Source organism: Lissotriton helveticus, chromosome 2_1, assembly GCF_964261635.1.
Source record: "Lissotriton helveticus chromosome 2_1, aLisHel1.1, whole genome shotgun sequence".
NCBI lineage: Eukaryota > Metazoa > Chordata > Amphibia > Caudata > Salamandridae > Lissotriton > Lissotriton helveticus.
The window spans coordinates 47,003,238-47,022,788 of record NC_136059.1 but is presented as its reverse complement, the minus strand read 5'-3'; the positions used below and the strand labels follow the sequence as shown (position 1 = coordinate 47,022,788).

The 19,551-nt window shown below is 39.7% G+C and overlaps 1 protein-coding gene across 1 annotated transcript in view; it reads left to right on the top strand.

Annotated features, from left to right (window-relative positions):
• Positions 1-19,551, top strand: part of LOC144820054 (long-chain-fatty-acid--CoA ligase ACSBG2-like) — a 191,671-nt gene that overhangs the window by 85,872 nt on the left and 86,248 nt on the right. The window contains exon 9 of the mRNA XM_078677708.1: positions 13,159-13,183. Within this exon, the coding sequence (XP_078533834.1) occupies positions 13,159-13,183 (25 nt within the window). The remainder of the gene's footprint in view (positions 1-13,158; positions 13,184-19,551) is intronic.

Sequence of the window (19,551 nt, the reverse complement as noted above, 5' to 3'; positions counted from 1 at the left end):
TCTTGACTAACTGTCCAGCCTGACTCTGCTAGGTTGTGCATTCCTTGTCTGGGTTTGTGAGTGACAGTGCTGGGGGATTCCAGGAGACAGGCTGGGGCAACCCAGTGGTGAATAGAGAGATCTGCATCTAGATGGGAAGGGGGAATTGCACCTGGGACCTGAATAGGGCTGGGCCTTCCCTCTACAATGCTGGCTCCACCTCCTGTGGTGTGTTCGATGTCTCTGCCCTTCACTGTGAAAGGAGAGCAGGTCTCATGTCAACAGAGTGCTCCAGGGCTGTGCCTTCCCTCCCCTGTGCTGGCTCCACCTCGTGTGGGGCAGCTGATGTCTCTGTCCTGCACATTGAAAGGAAGGAAAGAGTCATGTAAACAAAGTACTCAGGAACTGGTTTGGAACGGGCAGAGGCCTCTCTGCCTTCAGAGAACAAAGAATTTTGGGGTATAAATATTGGTATTGGGACCCAGTCCCAAGAACTTTAGATCACTTCTGGGAACAAGAAACCTTTTGCCAAGGAGAAGAACCAAGGAAGCTGCAGGAGTTTGGACTGCCCCTCTGCCAGTGTGCTGTTTGCTGGGTTGGCCTACAGTGGTGTCTTTATTGCCAAGGGAAAGGAAAAGGAACTTTTTAAGGACTTTCATCATCTGCAGAATATTCTCCGAGGGCTTGAACTTGTGCTTGCCTCCTGCTGAAGTCTCAGGGACAAAAGACTTCACCACCAGCTCCCCCTGTGAATTTCCTTGCTCGGAATTCTATCTACAGACATTTGCGTGTCGCTGGGAGCTAGAAGCGCGATGCATCGAGAGGAAGTGTGTCGCCGCTGCAGCTGAAATCGTCGCATCGCCGGAGAAGAGTGCCGCCGCTGCATCTCCCTGGATGCGTGTCTTCATCAAAGCTGCCTGCTGTCACATCACCAGAGAAGCGTGTCGTCATCGAGAGTCGCCATCGCATCACCAGAGAAGCGTGTCACAGGGCCTGTTGCTGCTCCAAAGTACAGAGTCGTCGCAAGGCTGCCAGGGCGTCTACGCATCATCATCGCATCGCCCCATCAAGGGCGCCATCTTCTCGCATCGCAACCGGATCATCGCATCGCATCAAGGCGCCATCTTGTGCACCGCAACGGGCCCGCAGGCCGAGAATCTATGCATCACCTCTGCACCGGTAAGGATCACGACGCATCCCCTACTCTGCGCAAGCATTGTGGCACGACCCATCCTTTCCCCCGGATCACGGAACCGACGCATCTCCCCTTTTGCGAGCCTTTTGTTCACTTTGCGTTACTCATCCAGGTACTTTGTTGAGAACTTTGTTGCATTTATCAACTTGAACTAAGCAATGTTTATCTTTAAGTCAACTTTAAGTATAGTATTGTATACTTATTTTTCTAAAACCTGATTGGTGTCCATCTGTAGTGTTTTCACTGTATTACTGTGCATATTCTCAAATGCTTAACACACTGCCTCTGAGATAAGCCTGTCTGTCGTGCCAAGCTACCAAGGGGGTGAGCAGGGGTTATTAAGGAGTGTAATCCCCTTATCCTGACTTAGAAGTGCCACAGCGCCAGGAAACCCACGGTGTCAGTGCGCTCTACAAATATCATCTAACATATCATAACATAGAAGTAAGGGTCCCTATTTGGACAAAGGTGAATACCATTGCCAACTAGAGACCCCCAGATCTAACATTGGCAACAGTCTCTCTGAATGATTGCAATACATCAGAGCTTGGAGGAAAGAAACAGAATGCTCTTGTTGCTGTGTTTACAGATAAAAAGGGCACCCGATATGTGACTGCTCACTTTGGGGGATTTTCCCCTTTCATTTTTCAGCTGTGGCTGACATTATCTCTCTTTGAGGGGACTAAATGATGTCCACAGAAGAAAAGAAGTGTGTGGAAAGAGAGTCCCTCCTGCCCACATTGTATAAGGAATATTCTTGCAAGGGTGCTCACTTATGAGCGAGCATTGTCCATGGATGTACGTTGTTACAACGCATGCTTTTAGCACGCATGCTGTAACAACGCGGTTTTTATAACGCATTCTTTTACAACGCATAACAGAAAGGGGTGTTGGATAGTGAATATTTTAATTTACTATTCCAACACCTGTCCCCGTTGACACTAGGGAAGGTGTTGGATAGTAAATTAAAAGTATTCACTATCCTTGAGCGCCCCCCAGAGTCATGCGTTGTAATAGAATGCGATTTAAAGACCGCATTGTAATACCACTGCGTGCTAAAAGTTGCGTCGTAAACGACGTTCCCCATGGTCCATATCTCATGGGAAAGTTTGGCAATCAGCCACTAAGCTTAAGCACCACCTACGTTTCATGAACCAGTGATGCTTAACTAGGGAACCATTCCTACAGTGGTGGTGTTGGGTGAGAGGACTTTGATTCTTTGAGTTTGCATCTGCCCTGGAAAGGTTGGAAATGGGAAGTCTTTCTCTCTCTCTAGCTCTGTCTCTCTTGCCCATGAATTTTGGAAGTATTGGAGGAAATGTGCACCTATCAGGAGATTTCAGTGCCCCAACAAATCTGATGGGCACTTTCTGCACTTATCACGTCATATGATGGTAAGATTGGTTGAGGTTTGAATAAAATATTTTGTGTTGTTAATTGATTTATTGCTTTCAATTACATAGTACTATTATTTGAAAAATATATTTCACATTATATTACATTTCCTATGATTTTAAATGTACTAATATAAAAAGCGTGATCAAGGGCTTTTCAGCTCGAAACGCGTCGTTGGTTCTGTTTCTGTAATAAATCCATCTGTTGCTGACTTTGTTGGTCCGTTCCTCATTTATGCTGGCGTGGAGGCGGTGTCTGCGAGCGCAGAGCGTGCTGAGGAGGAGCTCTAATTTCATATATATATATATATTCACTGAAAAAACCATAGGTTATAGACCATATATAGTTAGGAATTAGCATTTACAAAACCTTGAAAATTCACTGAAAAAACCATAGGTTATCGACCATATATAGTTAGGAATTAGCATTTAAAAAACCTTATTTTACTCACACAAAACCATTGAAATTCCATATATAGTTAGTAGTACTAACTATATATCGCGCACCCGCAATCCACTGCTGATGATGTCACATATTACATCATTCATGACATGGTCAGTGACATCACTGATGACATCACTGATGACATCTCAAATGACATCACTGATGACATCACTGATGACATCATCCAGTGACTGTGTGTTTCTGTAAAGTTTAAATATGTTTTACATATTGAAGAATGAGTAGATGTATAAGTGTCTGGAAGAAGGATTTAGTAGGTGCGTGACTGAATGTATGAGTGAGTGATTAAATGTGTCTCACTGAGTGCATGGGTTAGTCACTAAACTGTCTTAATTTGTGCATCATTATGTCTGTTGTTCTGTAAACTGCTGCATGTGTTGATCAGTAGCTATATGAGTAACTATATGGGTTATTGATTGATTGCCCAAGTATTTGCATGGGAGACTGAGTGTGTGTGTGGCTGGCTGGGAGGTGTGTGACTCTGTGCAGATCAATGTGTACTTGTATCAATGATTGTATAAGAGAGTAAGTATGTGTTAGTATATGGTTGAAAACGTAAGGTGCTCTATGTTTAACTGTATAGATTAGAAAATGGAAGTGTGATTGATTCTTTACAGGACTGACTAGGTGTGTGAGTAACTCCATGGATGAGTGGCAGAGTGTGAGTGTCTGTATAGGTGTATGAGTGCATATGATAGTGTTGTAAAGATGAGTGATTGTATGTATGAATGATTGTATGGGTGAATGAGTGAATGTGTGTGTAGACGTAGGAATCAGTGAGTGCGTATGTAGTAACTAGTATTGGTGTGTCAATGGTTTCAAAAATTATACTCTGTATTTAACACTGGGTGTAACAGAGGTTATATTAAAATGTGAGGAGATGCATTGTATTGTCACATGAATGATATCATCAGTGATGTGGTCATTGATATCAAATGAGATGTCATCAGTGATGTCATCAGTGATGTCATTTGAGATGTCATCAGTGATGTCATCAGTGATGTCACTGACCATGTCATGAATGATGTAATATGTGACATCATCAGCAGTGGATTGCGGGTGCGCGAAATATAGTTAGTACTACTAACTATATATGGAATTTCAATGGTTTTGTGTGAGTAAAATAAGATTTTTTAAATGCTAATTCCTAACTATATATGGTCTATAACCTATGGTTTTTTCAGTGAATTTTCAAGGTTTTGTAAATGCTAATTCCTAACTATATATGGTCTATAACCTATGATTTTTTCAGTGAATTTCATTGGTTTTTTAAAAGCTAATATCTGTAGCTGTAAAATGTATTCTTCTTTAAATCCCAAAATATATTTTATATGTTTATTAATCATTTTTTTTTTAATATTTTTTTTTGTTCGCTCCCGGTTCGCGAACCGGGAAGCTTCCCGTTAGCTCACCTTGATGCCGCGACCCAGTCCGCGAACCGGTAAACGTTCCGTTTGCGGAACTGCCGCGTTAGAAATGAACATCGTGACGCGTCGCGGAAGCGCGACGTATCACGTTGTCGCGTAATGCGTCTTATGACGCGCCGCGTTAGCGCACCCGGAAGTGCTCCGGTACGCGAACTGAGACGTGAAGTGCAGCTCCCCGGAAGCGATCCGGGGCGCGTCGCGAAAGCGCGATGTATCGCGTTGCCGCGTAATGCGTCTTATGACGCGCCGCATTAGCGCACCCGGAAGTGCTCCGGAGCGTGAACCGAGGCGCGAAGCGCAGCGACGCGGAAGCGATCCGGGGCGCGTTCCGCAGCGCGTAACATAAGCGTAAGAGGTCATGTGACTTGTTAATAAAACTTTTCATTGGTTCATTTCACTTTTGGTTTCATAATGATGTAAGGTTAGGTCAGGTGACCTAAAAATAACACTTTTCATTGGTTTAGAACTATTGTTTTTCCCAAATGATGAAAACCCCTCCTTCTTTCCTCACTCTGACTTTCATCTTTGTGAGAGGAAGACCTTATTTCATACTTGAGCAATGGCTTCAGTAGTTGCTTCAGCTGGTGCACCCCCACCACCACCTCCACCTCCTCATGGGAAGAGAGGACCACCTCCCCAGGTCATCACCAACACAGAGGAGGAAGAGGAAGAACTAGAGGAAGAGGAGAGAGAAGGACCACAGTTCTTGGAAGAGGTGCCCCGGGTTTCCCATAGGAAAGCCAGTTTCATTTGGCAATTTTTTTCAATCCCTCCAGGGCAGAAAAAAGTAAATGCGAGGTATGTCACCTGCCTCATTTGCAAAGAGAAGTTATCAAGAGGGACTGATAAAAAGTATAGCTATGGGAACTATACCATGCATCGGCACATGAACAGGTGGCATCCATTGAATTACAGCCGGGCAGAGATACGTGAGCTGCAGGAGAACCCAACAACAACTCCTGTGGCCAGGTCAACTTCTCAAATTTCGTTGTCAGGAGCAGAGGCACGGGAAACCGTACCAAACATTCAAGAGAACTTTGCACACATCAAGTTCACCTGTTTGCATTGCGGTGCATTGCTTTCCTGTGGAAACATGAGCATAACGTTAATCAACGTAGCTTATGAACATCATAATTGCCCTAACCGCCCCAGACAGTAATTTTTTTTTTGCTCCTGTTGAGCCCTTTTCAATGCCTGTTTTTTGTTGTTTCCCCCCCAAAAAAACCAAAAAAAATATAAAATTGTTCAAAAAAAACAAAAAAAACAAAAAATGTTCAGAAAAATAAAAAAAAATATAAAACAACAAAAACATTAAAAAAAAGTTCTTTTCAGAACTACCTTCCCTTTAAAAAAAAATTGCTAGAATGTTTAGCACTCTGGCAAGCTCTATTTCTTTTGGTTCGCTTCCCCGTTCGGTTTCCGGTTCGCGAATCGGGAGCGAACCAAAAAAAAAAAAAAAAAGAACAGTAAGTATAAGGAAAGTAAACAGAGAGTGATGTTAAAAGAAAGACAGCTATAGGGAGTAAACCAGAGATACTGTTTAATAGATCTATTTACCGAAGAAAAGACGGAAGAGGGTATAATTGTGAAAAACAAAATAGATAAGGAAGTGAAAGAAAAAAAAGAGAGTAGAACAATAACAAAGAAGAGTTTCTTGGAGAATGTGAGTGAATGTTCAAAATAAGATTAAAACATGGGGATTAACAGAGAGAAAAAATAGAAAACAGAAAACAAAAAATAACAGAAAAAGATTAATTGAAACAGCAAAGAAATGTAAATAACATAGAGCCATATCATCAACATAGGCAATAAAAGTTTTGCAGCTTTTATCGGCAGAAATATGTCAACAAAGCCGCTTTTGCGGCAGAAAACTGCCGCTAAAACCACTTTTGCACCAGTTTTCTGCCAATAAAAACAGCAATAATTTTATTGGCTGTGTTCATAATATGCCCCTTAGTGTGCTTCAACTACACAGAGAAAGCATTATGAACAAGTAGTGAAAGAGTGATCAGTCAAAGACACTAAGAGTAATAGAATCGGAGTGAGTGAACAAGAGTGAGGAACTATGAGAAGAGAGGGACTGAGAAAAAGAGTGGAAGGAGTTGAGTAAGAAGGTAATAGAGAAAGGAATGAGGAAAGTAGCAAAGGCAGGAAATTCAGGGTTAAAGAAATGAAGCTGTCGAACTACTAGTAGGTGAATGTGATAGAAATGTAACGAAAAGACTACAAAACATTTACCTTATAATTGTCGTTAAATTACTCACTTTTTGTTTTTATACTTTCAATCTGTGAAAGAGAGAACAAACATTTGAAAAATATTAAAACATGTATTTAAAAATTAGAAAAGACAAGGGAAAAGATTGAAGGACAAACAGTTTTTCAAAAACTTTGACACTGACAGAGGCTTCTGCTTCTCCAGGCCCCCTACACAGTCCTAAAGATATACATTTTAAACTAACAGTATCTTGATGCAGATGAAGTGAGGCCTATCTTAAAACATGGTGCATCTTTTCCACTGCTGTTGTCTCACAAAAGTGTCGCAAGACACTAACATTTTAAATGATTGCTTCAGGATGCCAATAAGATGTGTCCTATCCAGAGGTTTGTTTGAGGTGAGACCTACTCAGGGTTCCAAATGAAATTTCGAGTTGTTGAAGAGAACAGAGGACATAATACATGTGAAGGCCTACCAATGAAGTAAGTCATGTCCACTTCACTCTTGAACAAAGGCCAGACCTCTTCTGTGTCCGTGGACAGACCTAAACTTCATCTGCACAATGTCATTCATAAACTTAGGAAACACAGGTGATGTAATTGAAAAATGTGGAGTTTCTTTTCCTCATTTCACAATCACATCACCTGTGTTGCCTTTGCTTAGGTATCTCATAGTGCAGATGTGGTCCAGCATATTAAACAGTACCTAGAAGTGCAGCACTGCATGCAACAACTTTGACACTTATAAAAGCTTTTGCTTCTGCATGCCCCCTACACAATGCTAATTATATACATTTTAAACTGATGGTATCTTGCTGGAGATTAAGTGAAACCTATCTTGCAACATGGTGCATCTTTTACACAAAAGTGACCCACAATGGAGCAAAAGAGGCGCACGGCCACCATAAATCTGACCCTAACATTTTAAATGATTGTTTGAAGATGCCAATAAGGTGTAACCTATCCACAGATTTGTTTCAGGTAAGTCCTACTCAGGGTTGCAGATGGAATTTAGGTTTGTTGAAGAATACAGAGAAGATAATACATGTGGAGGCCTACCAACGAAGTGAGTAATGTCCACTGCACTCTTGAACAAATGTCAGACCTCCTCTGTCTCTAGGAACAGGCCTAAACCTCATCTACACAATGTGGTGTGTAATGTTAGGAAACACAGGTAATATAATTGAAAAACATGCAATTTTTTTTGCTCATTCCACAATCATATGACCTGTGTTTCCTTTGCTTAGGTATCTCATTGTGGAAATGTAGTCTATCATATGAAAGACTACGTAGAATATGAGCACTGTATGCAAGAACTTTGACACTTACAGAAGCCTCTCCTTCTCCATGCCTCCTACACAGTTCTAAATGTACATCATAAATGGAAACAGTACAGAATTAATTATACATGTTAAATGGTTTATTTTTGCTGTTCTCAGAATGTATCAAATTTCACTAAAAACAGTGACTTGAAGGTATTCATCATATAACAGCGGGGAAAAAAAACCACAATCAAAATGATTGTGTTTAAAAAACCCATACAACATAACAAATCAGAATTCAGAACTCCTTAAAGTTAACTTACTTTCCATGACGTCGAAGGATGTCCTATGAACAGCTTACACTCTGTTGTGCTGTTATTACTTTCAGCCCGCCACTTTCTGAAAGAAAACCTCCATCGTTTTGAAAAACATGTTACATACAATAAATGACTTCTTGCTCTCTACCACAAGTTTCCACAAGGCCAAATCTTGTCAGAGCCATTTATAACTCTTGGATTTCTTGTAAGCCAATCCCGTCCTTTGGCGTTTCCGCAACTTTCAGAATTAAAATGTTGAAGATCATTTTCTCAATCCTGGACTAGTAATATCTTCCCCTTCTTCCTCAGTCATGTTCTACATTTCCTATGAGACTGATACTGCTTACTATGAAGCAGATTTACACTACCTCTATGACTACTACAATTATTTAATTCTCTACATCACTTTTAATCACAAAGCAATATAAAACAGTAGACAGCAATGCAGACTTACATTCCCTCTACTCCATGTTTTGATTGGCTGCTTCAATTAGCTTATAAAAAGAATCAGTTTTTCTGAACTCATTCAAAGTGCAGTTATTTTTCGATGATGTCAACTGTCATGGTAAGAAGTTATGTCTCTGTACTACACTTATCCTCAAGGCCAAATTGTGTAGGAGCCATTAGAACTTCTTGAAATTCTTCAGAGCACATCCCAAGATTGTTTCCCTAAAATTTTGGTTTTAAAAACACCAGGTAAGAGTTTTTAAGGTCATATGGCAAATTTTTTTTGAAAATTAAAACAGAATCATTGCAGAATGACCAGCCATTTCTAGACTTTAAATAAGCTGTGTAATGTCCTGATGTTATTGAAGGACCGTCATGATATATAATTGCTGCAGTTACAAAAGTCCTTCCTGATATTGACAACTGTGAAGCCACAACATTTTTAATTAAAGTTGTCAATTTTGTTCCATCAGGCCTACATCGTTGGAACATTAAAATGACATACTGGCCATATGTTCGTATAAATAATGTGGACATCATTTCAGATTTACATTGGCTACACTCCATGTTGTGATCAGCTGCTTTTACTAGCTTATTAAAAGAGACTGATTTACTGTCTGGCAAAGTTAAATATATAAATCTTTCTGAGTCTACACTAGTAGTACTTGATACCCTACAGTTCTCGCAGTCATGCTGCCATTGATAAGAAAGCACAAACAGGTGATCTACATCTACACCTTCATCATGCAATACATCAATCATATACATTAAAAACTCCTGACAATCTTGCTGAATATTTTGAGAGAATTGTGTTTGGCCTGAACATCTGTCTAACAGATTTCGAATTTCAGACAAACTTTCTATGTTTGTTCTATCAGTGCTACATTTCTCTAACACAGAATTTAACAAACTGCAAAATCTTTGATCAGAATTGACTACAATCTCTTCTTTTACATTTTCTAGAGAAAACAAAACATTAACCACTACATTAGCATAGCAGTTGACACCAGAACTGTTTTCAAATTGAAAACCAACAACATCTTCAACAGAATCCTTTTTGTTTCTGCTTATAATTTCAGGTTCATCGACTTTTCGTCTTTTTGCTACAACCTCCCCAGTATTGGTCACATTTCTTCGTTTCCGGCCTACCACACGTTTCTCAAACAAAGGATACTGAGGCAAATGTGGCGCATACTCTCTTCTTAACCTATTGTATTCCTTAACACAATCTAGATCCGCACAAATGTTTGTGACATCACACTCAATCAAGTACAATCCCGATAAAGTTCTAACTCGTGACAATGCCACATATGCCATACCCTCCTTGAACACAGAACTGCCAATATTCACCAATGCACTGTCTACACTTAAACCTTGCGATTTATGGATTGTCACCGCATATGCCAAGCAAACAGGAAACTGCTTACGGCGAACATATAAGTCTTTTACAAGCAAAAATCTAGCAGAACAACGACCAATTAGCTGTACTTCCTCAATGTCATCAAATTTAATTTTTAAAAATTCAATTCCATCTCTATTTCTGTATTTCACAAAATCAACAACATTATTTATTTATTTATTTATTTATTTAATTTATATGGCGCGTTATAACCACAGGGGTCTCTAAGCGCTGTCTGTCCAGATTTACGTGATAAGATGCTACATTCACTTGAAACCAGCTGTGCACCTAAGGTCTGCTCCATGCTTGTTTAAACAATACAGTTTTTAGTTTTTTTCTGAAGGAAAGTAAATTACTTTCCTTCCTAAGCTCTGGATCCAGTTTGTTCCATAAAGCTGGGAGCGTGTTGGAAAATGCACGGCCCCCCACCGTGGTCAATTTGAAGCGGGATTGGGACAGAAGAGTGGCGTCCGACGAACGCAAAGTCCTGCCCGGTGTGTAGGGGGATAGTCGGTATTTTGGTGCTTTGCCATACAGAGCCTTGTGAGCGATACACAGTCCTTTAAAGACAATTCTCTGACGAATTGGGAGCCAGTGCAGCTCCTGCATCAGGATCCCAGGACCCATTGATCCATTTACCAGACCTCTTTCAACATGTAAATTCCTTCTTAAAATTATACGGCAGTTCAAGCACACATTCAGAGTCTTTTCAAAACCTGCAGTTTTAGATATACTCTTCTCTAATGAATCCAATTTTGTTTTCAAATTCTCAGACAAAATAATTGTTGATCCCATATGCTCTACTCTGTCAATAGCTTCCAGTTTCACAATCTCTTGCTTTTCTAAATGCAACATTTTGTTGTTGAATTTGGCACATTCTGCAAGAGTTTTCATCAAACATATTCCAGATTTGTTCTCAGTAATTTTCTGAAAAATATTCTCAGGCACAACATCTTGTTCTGGATATAAATTTGACAGTAATCGTGCATGTAAAGCTTCTTTCCCATGCTCGGTCACTTTTCCAATTCTAACATCTTGTAGAATAGTCTTGTAAACTTCATCCTTCGCCTGACGCATATTTTCATGCAGTTCAGCATAATTGAAGTTTAACCAAATATTGACGTTGCCAATGCTCCCTAGGCACTTCCTGGTATCTTCATGCGTGAGAATTTTGAACACAGGTTGCCCTTTCACTGGTGTCAGCTGCAGAAGATCTCCGAAAACAATGATGTGTTTGCCACCAAATAACACATCATACTCTGTTTTGAGAACTTCTTGCATTCTCAAATGCACAAAAGCAAGCATGACATTGGAAACCATGCTTACTTCGTCAATGATAAGAAGTTTCATTTTCCTCAAGACTCTTGAAACTTCACAACAAGCATCTCCAGATAGTTTGTGATATTGTAATTTGTTGTCATGCTCCACTGGCAGCATCAGTAAACGATGTAAAGTAATCCCTTTAATGTTATGTGCTGCCTGTCCAGTTGGAGCGGTGACAACACAAGACAGCGATGACTCTGTCCTTTCCTGCAAATAACATGAAATTGCTTTAATAAGGAAACTTTTTCCAGTTCCCGCTTCTCTACTCACGTACAGTCGGACAGGCTTCAACGACGTACATGAGCACTCTTTCTTGTCATGACTTAATCCATGATCAATTTGCATGGTAACTTCGTCATATATTTTCCTCTGCTCAACGTTGAGTTGTCTTTCCAACTCTTCTAAGTTAACCGCATCCTCCTGAGCATGTGCCATGGCTCTTTCCACTTCATTCATAGCAGTGGCAGCTTCATTTTCGATAACAGGTCCTCCTAGTGGATCCTGACTCAATGAAGCAGAACTCTGACTGTCCTGAGAACTGTCTCTGGCAATCTCGGCTGCAATCGTTGCTTCCTGCTCGATTTCCACATTCAACATTTCTACATATTTGGGAAAAGCAGGACATTCTATGGTCTCCTTGGCGGCATTGAAAGAGTCTTCATAACAGAGGAAATCTCCAAGCAGTTCCTCTTCTGCACGCCAAGGCTTGAAAAGTTGCAAAAGTGCTAAATAGAAAAACTCCTTTTTTTCAGGAGATTCGCCACTCAATTTTCGATGGTTTATCAAGTGGCATTTTCTTTGCTTGACCAGACATCCCTCACTTCCTATTACAGCATACACTCCTTTCTCAGTATCTTCTTTGATGTTCCTCTTGAATATGTAATTTTGAAGAACCTCATACAGACAAACATTCTCGAGGTGAGTGCTTCGATTTGGATAATATGTATCCAACATGTTGGTCTTCAAAATGTCGGTACTGTTTGGCTCCTTTTCCGCCAAATACTCAATTTCCGGCACAGGTTTGAGAACTCGATTACGCGTTGCAGCAAGACCAAGACTCGCCCAAACGATACTCCTGGACTTGGCATAGAGACTTGCTGAAGACAACCGGTCAGAACATTCGTAAGCTCCGATTTCTCGATGCGACAACATCTTCAGACTGAAACTGTACAACTTCTTGCTGAGGCTCTTTTCATGGGAAATGTCCTCCCACATATCCTTCAATTCTGTCTTCTCTTTTTTGGTGATGTAAGATGTCACATACCGAGCCACAGCCATACAGTTATCAGCCACAAACTGTATATCCATGTTAGCATTCCACATGGACAAAATCACCGGGTTGTAGTCGTTGATGTACTTAGACTCTTCGTTCCTCTTCAAATTGTATGTGTTTTTAGGTGATTTCTTCATCACATTATATCGCAGCGAAGACATCAAACTGTTCACTCTTCCTTTATAAATCACCGGTCGTGGAAAGCCGAAACGACATTTGGTGTAGAACTTGTCTTTGTTTCGGAATTTACGACGACAGTACTTTCCACATCGATGGCTTTGGAAACGTAGAACTTTTTCTCTTAGGCTTTTCTTCTCCTTTGCGTTTGGAACAGCACACGTAGAATACTGTTGTATGAAACTCATCACTGAGTCTTCTGGATCCGTTCCAAATTTAGGTGCATCCTTGATCCACAGCAACATATGTATATGAGGAGCACCTCTTGCTTGGTACTCCTTTCTCCAGAAGTAATCCAACACCTCTCCAAGAGGTGGATTCTTCTTATTCATGATGAAAGACATCATAGCTTCAAATCTATGATTGAAGTACCTACATACATTGACTGGATCCAAAGAGCACAGTTCTCCGGGTGTCTTGAATTCGATGTTTTCTACGTTAGCATTTGCCTCTCGTAGAAATTCAAGTAAGTCTTCCCAGCCATACTCGGCACAGCTCAGAGTGAGGAACCATGTGGGAGTTCCTAAATTCCTCAGCATAAATTTTAAATCACCATGACAACGGTACCAGTACTCATTAGTACCACGCTGACACGCCATGAGATTAATCAGGTGAGAATCCAAAATACTGTCTTGGACATTGACTTTATCCATAAAGTCACTTGCCGAGATGTTTTGCATGTGTATACCACTTTTCAAGATGTGGTTCACTGCATATGACAGTCCAGACAGATCGCTTTCAAACAGGAGATGAAACACATAAGGAATGCATTGTCGAAACCTAGCATCTCCTGCATACAATCGCAAAGTCCGGTATTCAGAAGCAGGAATTTGATGAGGTCGCTCATCATATCTTCCTCCCTGACCTGTTGGAAAAAGCTGTGGGAAACACCGAGCTTCCAAACTTTCCTCCCAAACACTAATGGGACTCCCTTTGGCTTGTTTCATTTGAAACAACTCAATAGCATTCCCCATGACTTCCTTGGAATGTAAAGGATGAACACTATAATGTTCATATATTTCTTCACTAGTAGAGGGTTCTACTTTCTCAATTTGACCAGCACACAAATCACTATCCTCTTCCTCACTTACTTCCTCTTCTGCAACATATACATTCTTATAGTATTTATTATTTTTTTTCAAATACAATGTTGCCTTTTTAACTTTCCTAACATCCACTAAATCTTGCCATATTTTCTTATTCTTTGTCGGAACCCCATTAACTAAGATAACCAGAGGTTCCTCTTCCACTTTTTCTACTCCAATTGTGTTAATGATTTTCTTCAAATCTAGAGGCAAATAAACAACTCTTCCCTTTAATCCTCTCTGTAAATCTGATGGAGGCAATTTCCCTGTCTTTGGCTCCATTCTTACAATAGCCTGAAAGGGATGGATACTTTGAATCAAAATAGATTCATAAGTATTTAAATCCTTCAATTCAGAAGGAATCTCAACCAATTCCAGATTATTATGAACTGCTCTAGCAGGCATCTGGTTTTGATTTAATTTATTACAACAATAAGTACACACACATTGATCCAATCCCAAATCAAAAAATTTTCTACCATCAAGTATGTTGCGAAATCCTTCCATTCACTATTATTTTCCCTTTCACTTTTTGCATATAAATCCACTAACTTAGTCTGATTCTTATAATAAGTGCGTCGACAACACACACAAGTAAAATTTGGCCTCTCACTTGATTTGACCTGAAACGTCGCAATTTCCCTCTGGAAATTATCTGTACTGGAAACCTGTACACTATCTTCCACATTACCCGCTTCTTCTTGGTCAATTTCAACATTCTCCTCTTTACTTCCAAAGTAATAAAACTCAATTTCTTCACATATATTCTTCACATCTATTTCAGAACCATGCAAAAGAGCAGCGCATAATTGTTTAAGCATAATTGCTGGACTCTTAGCATAATACAACATTCTAACTAATTTCCTCACTTTATTATGATGCACTGCTAGCATCCTGAAATGATGAAAAACACTCTGGCATACTCTCCTGGAAAGACAAGCCAGTGAATGACCATGCAAACCTGTCACTTCTCTCACTCTGCAAGGATCTAATTCTTGCAACAACTTAATTTTCTGCTTCAAACTTTTCTTATTAAATGACCGTACAAAATCACAAAGCAAATTGATGGAATCCTGTCGCACACTGCAAATACTACTACACTTCCAGGTGTACACAGGACCCTTAGGATGTCTTCCTAAAACCTCATTACCTAACACCTCTTCTGCCTCTGTTGTCACAAGTTTTTCTTTTTCAACTGGACAACCATCTTTCACTTCATAAGCTCGACCACTGGTGTCAACTGCATGCACCAAATCATTATCCTGGAAATAACTCTCCTCATTAAAAAATGCCTCACAGCTTGAACTATGCATCCATTCTCCAGAAAAAACTTCACAAAAATTACTACGATTAACTATTCTCTTCCATCTACTATTTCTTTTGAAATCATAAATTGCCTTGTTTAGCTTCCTAATTCTATTGATTATCAAAATAAATAACTTACGTTTAATTTCAAATGCCTGATCAATAACTTTCTCAACTTTTTTTTTTCTCTTATAAAAAACCACTTTCTGTTGACCTTTCTTAATATTTTTTAACAAATTCCCAATTATCCTGTTGCGGAACATTCGTTTACGAATGTCCCTAAACTGTTGTTTCCTTCTACTATCATGCACAGAGTTATCTCTTGCTCTAGCAGTAACATTTTTCATTGGCCTTTCCTTTCCATTTGAATTGCTTCTCTTTTTCTGGACTGAAACATTTTCTGTAGTAATATTTTTTTTACTACAGAGATTTCTTATGAATGTTTTTGTACTCTTACCCGGTGCTTTCTTGGTGACTTGACAAATCTTTTTGTTAGAGGACTGCTGCTTTTTTTCATTGACCTGCTGTCTTTGACGTTTTGCAGCCTTTCTCAGTCTTTCTTTAGTTGGCATGCTGAAATCTTGAAATGATCTGCAGTTGAATCTGTGGTAAAATATATTAAAAAATGTTATTAACCACTATTACCCAACAGTAAATCAATAACAGTAATCAAAAACTTAAAACACTACTTGACATTTTTACATAGAAGATTTTTTAGTGCTTGGCAAATTTAGAATACAGAAATAGCAGAAAAGAAATGGAATTTATATTCATTTTACCTGTGCTATTTTATATGTGAATCTGATCTAATTTTATGAGCATATTTTAATATTTTATTGAAGACACTACACATAACCTGTTTTTGAAGGTGTCTTTATTTTTAAATTAAATGGTTTACATTTTTACTTTTTATTTATTATAAATATTTAAAATAAATGTTTATAGTTCCATAGGCTCAAGCACGTCAGCTTCCCATCCTATGTCATATAATTCTGACAAATCTGCATCCTCATCACGTTCTTCTTCATCCTCAGGATTTAAATCATCCAAGGGATCAACATCCACTGATGTTTCAATTACGAGTTCAATGATGAGGTCGAAATCAACTGATTGCTGATTGTCACTCATGTTGATGTTGTCTTTATCTTTAAACAAAGATAACAACAATGAGATGTTGCAGAGTAAGAGACAAATCTTAGAGATTATTATAGTAAAATTGTTTAACAAGAGTAACATTTTGCAGCTATTATTTAGCCATGTCCAGCGATGCTGAGCAGGTGAAGCCTATGTCTAATTTTTCACTGAACAGGACTCATCTCTTCTTAACCTTGGATAAGCCTCACCGACTCTGTGTCCCCTGCACATACTTAAATGTAAAGGGGCAGATTTATGTTAACTGGCACATCCCCAGGCATGCACCAGTTAACGTGCACCGCTGCTCTGCCACCCATGGTGTGCCGCATTTACAATCAGATAGGAGAAAGCTGCGTCAAAACCCTGCGCCTGCTTGAAGCAGGCATAGGTCTTGACGCAACATTGTGGAGATGGGGCACCCCTGAGCCTTGCTGGAGCTGCATCGCACTTGTGATACAACTCCAGCAATGCGCCACCTTAACGGCACAGATGCGTCACGCATCTGTGCCATTTTTGCCCCATGCTGCGCCGCATTGTAAATGCAGCACACCATGGGTGGCGGAACAGCGGCGCAGGATGACTGGCACATCCCTGGTGATGCGCCAGTCATCATAAATCTATCCCTAAGCTTCTTATCTTGTTACAGATAAACTGCCATATGTATCATCAAAATATTTTGCATTTCCTAAATAGCGAATTTTAAGGAATAAATAGCGATTCTTTACCATTCCTAATTTGCGATGAGCAAATTGCTAATTGCAAATTACCCATTCATTTCCATGGGCCAGGAGGCCCATAGGAATGAAGGTGCAATTTGCGATTAGCAATTAGCTCATCGCAAATTAGGAATTTTTCCAAAGGTGCAGGGGTGTCTCAAGAACACCCTGCTGCACCCCTGAAAAAGAAATTTGGGGGCATATGGTGCACATACATGCCCTAAGGGCATGTATGGGCATCATATGGCACCTTTTGTTTTTTGGAAAAAAAGCTTTTTGAAAAGAATTCGCAAATTACCACCAACTAGAAGTTGGTGGTAATTTGCAAATCCTTAATGGCATTTTTTGCATATTTTTTGTTTGATACATTGCCTTTAAGGAATCGCAAAATTTGCAAATCCTTAAGTGCAATCGCAAAATAAGGAATAGCAAATTTTGCTATTCTTTATTTTGCATCAAACTTGTTTGATACATACCATTTGTCTAATTAGCATTCGCAAAGGCCGAAATTCGCAGAATTTCGGCCTTTGCGAATGCTAATTAGCTTGATACATATGGCCCCAAGTGAGGCCTGTCTTGCAACATGGTGCATCTTTTGCATCACTGCTGCATCAGTTTCATGTGGCACGGTGTTTTTTACACCATGACACATCTGCCTAAATGCATCAATTTGTAATTTTGTCGCCTCATAGCAAATCTTTTGCACCGCCGCTGCATCACAAAAGTGACGCACAGTGGCGCAAAAGAGGCATACACCTATCATAAATCTGTCCCTAGCATTTTAAATGATTAATTCAGGATGACGATAAGGTGTGGCCTATCCAGAGGTTTGTTTAAGGTGAGGCCTACTCAGGATTGCAGATGAAAGTTACGCTTGATGAAGAATACAGAGGAGATAATACATGTAAAGGTCTACCAATGAAGTAAGTGATGTCCACTTCATTGCGCCAGTCATCATAAATGTTTCCCTAAGCTTCTTATCTTGTTAGAGATGAACCGCCATATGTATCATCATACTATTTTGCATTTCCTAAATAGCGAATTTTAAGGAATAAATAGCGATTCTTTACCATTCCGAATTTGCGATGAGTAAATTGCTAATTGCAAATTACCCATTCATTTCCATGGGCCAGGAGGCCCATAGGAATGAAGGTGCAATTTGCGATTAGCAATTAGATCATCGCAAATTAGGAATTTTTCCAAAGGTGCAAGGGTGTCTCAAGAACACCCTGCTGCACCCCTGAAAAAGAAATTTGGGGGCATATGGCGCACATACATGCCCTAAGGGCATGTATGGGCGTCATATGGCACCTTTTGTTTTTTGGAAAAAAAAGCTTTTTGAAAAGAATTCGCAAATTACCACCAACTAGAAGTTGGTGGTAATTTGCAAATCCTTAATGGCATTTTTTGCATATTTTTTGTTTGATACATTGCATTTAAGTAATCGCAAAATTTGCAAATCCTTAAGTGCAATCGCAAAATAAGGAATAGCAAATTTTGCTATTCTTTATTTTGCATCAAACTTGTTTGATACATACCATTTGTCTAATTAGCATTCGCAAAGGCCGAAATTCGCAGAATTTCGGCCTTTGCGAATGCTAATTAGCTTGATACATATGGCCCCAAGTGAGGCCTGTCTTGCAACATGGTGCATCTTTTGCATCACTGCTGCATCGGTTTCATGTGGCACGGTGTTTTTTACACCATGACACATCTGCCTAAATGCATCAATTTGTAATTTTGTCGCCTCATAGCAAATCTTTTGCACCGCTGCTGCATCAGAAAAGTGACGCACAGTGGCGCAAAAGAGGCATACACCTATCATAAATCTGTCCCTAGCATTTTAAATGATTAATTCAGGATGATGATAAGGTGTGGCCTATCCAGAGGTTTGTTTAAGGTGAGGCCTACTCAGGATTGCAGATGAAAGTTACGCTTGATGAAGAATACAGAGGAGACAATACATGTAAAGGTCTACCAATGAAGTAAGTGATGTCCACTTCATTGCGCCAGTCATCATAAATGTTTCCCTAAGCTTCTTATCTTGTTAGAGATGAACCGCCATATGTATCATCATACTATTTAGCATTTCCTAAATAGCGAATTTTAAGGAATAAATAGCGATTCTTTACCATTCCGAATTTGCGATGAGCAAATTGCTAATTGCAAATTACCCATTCATTTCCATGGGCCAGGAGGCCCATAGGAATGAAGGTGCAATTTGCGATTAGCAATTAGCTCATCGCAAATTAGGAATTTTTCCAAAGGTGCAAGGGTGTCTCAAGAACACCCTGCTGCACCCCTGAAAAAGAAATTTGGGGGCATATGGCACACATAAATTTTAACAACATTCCTTTACCTCATAATTTGAAAACACTGCCCACGGGGAAATTACTTAAAATGTCCTTAAGACACATGAAAGTGTTTTTTTAAAGTCTTTG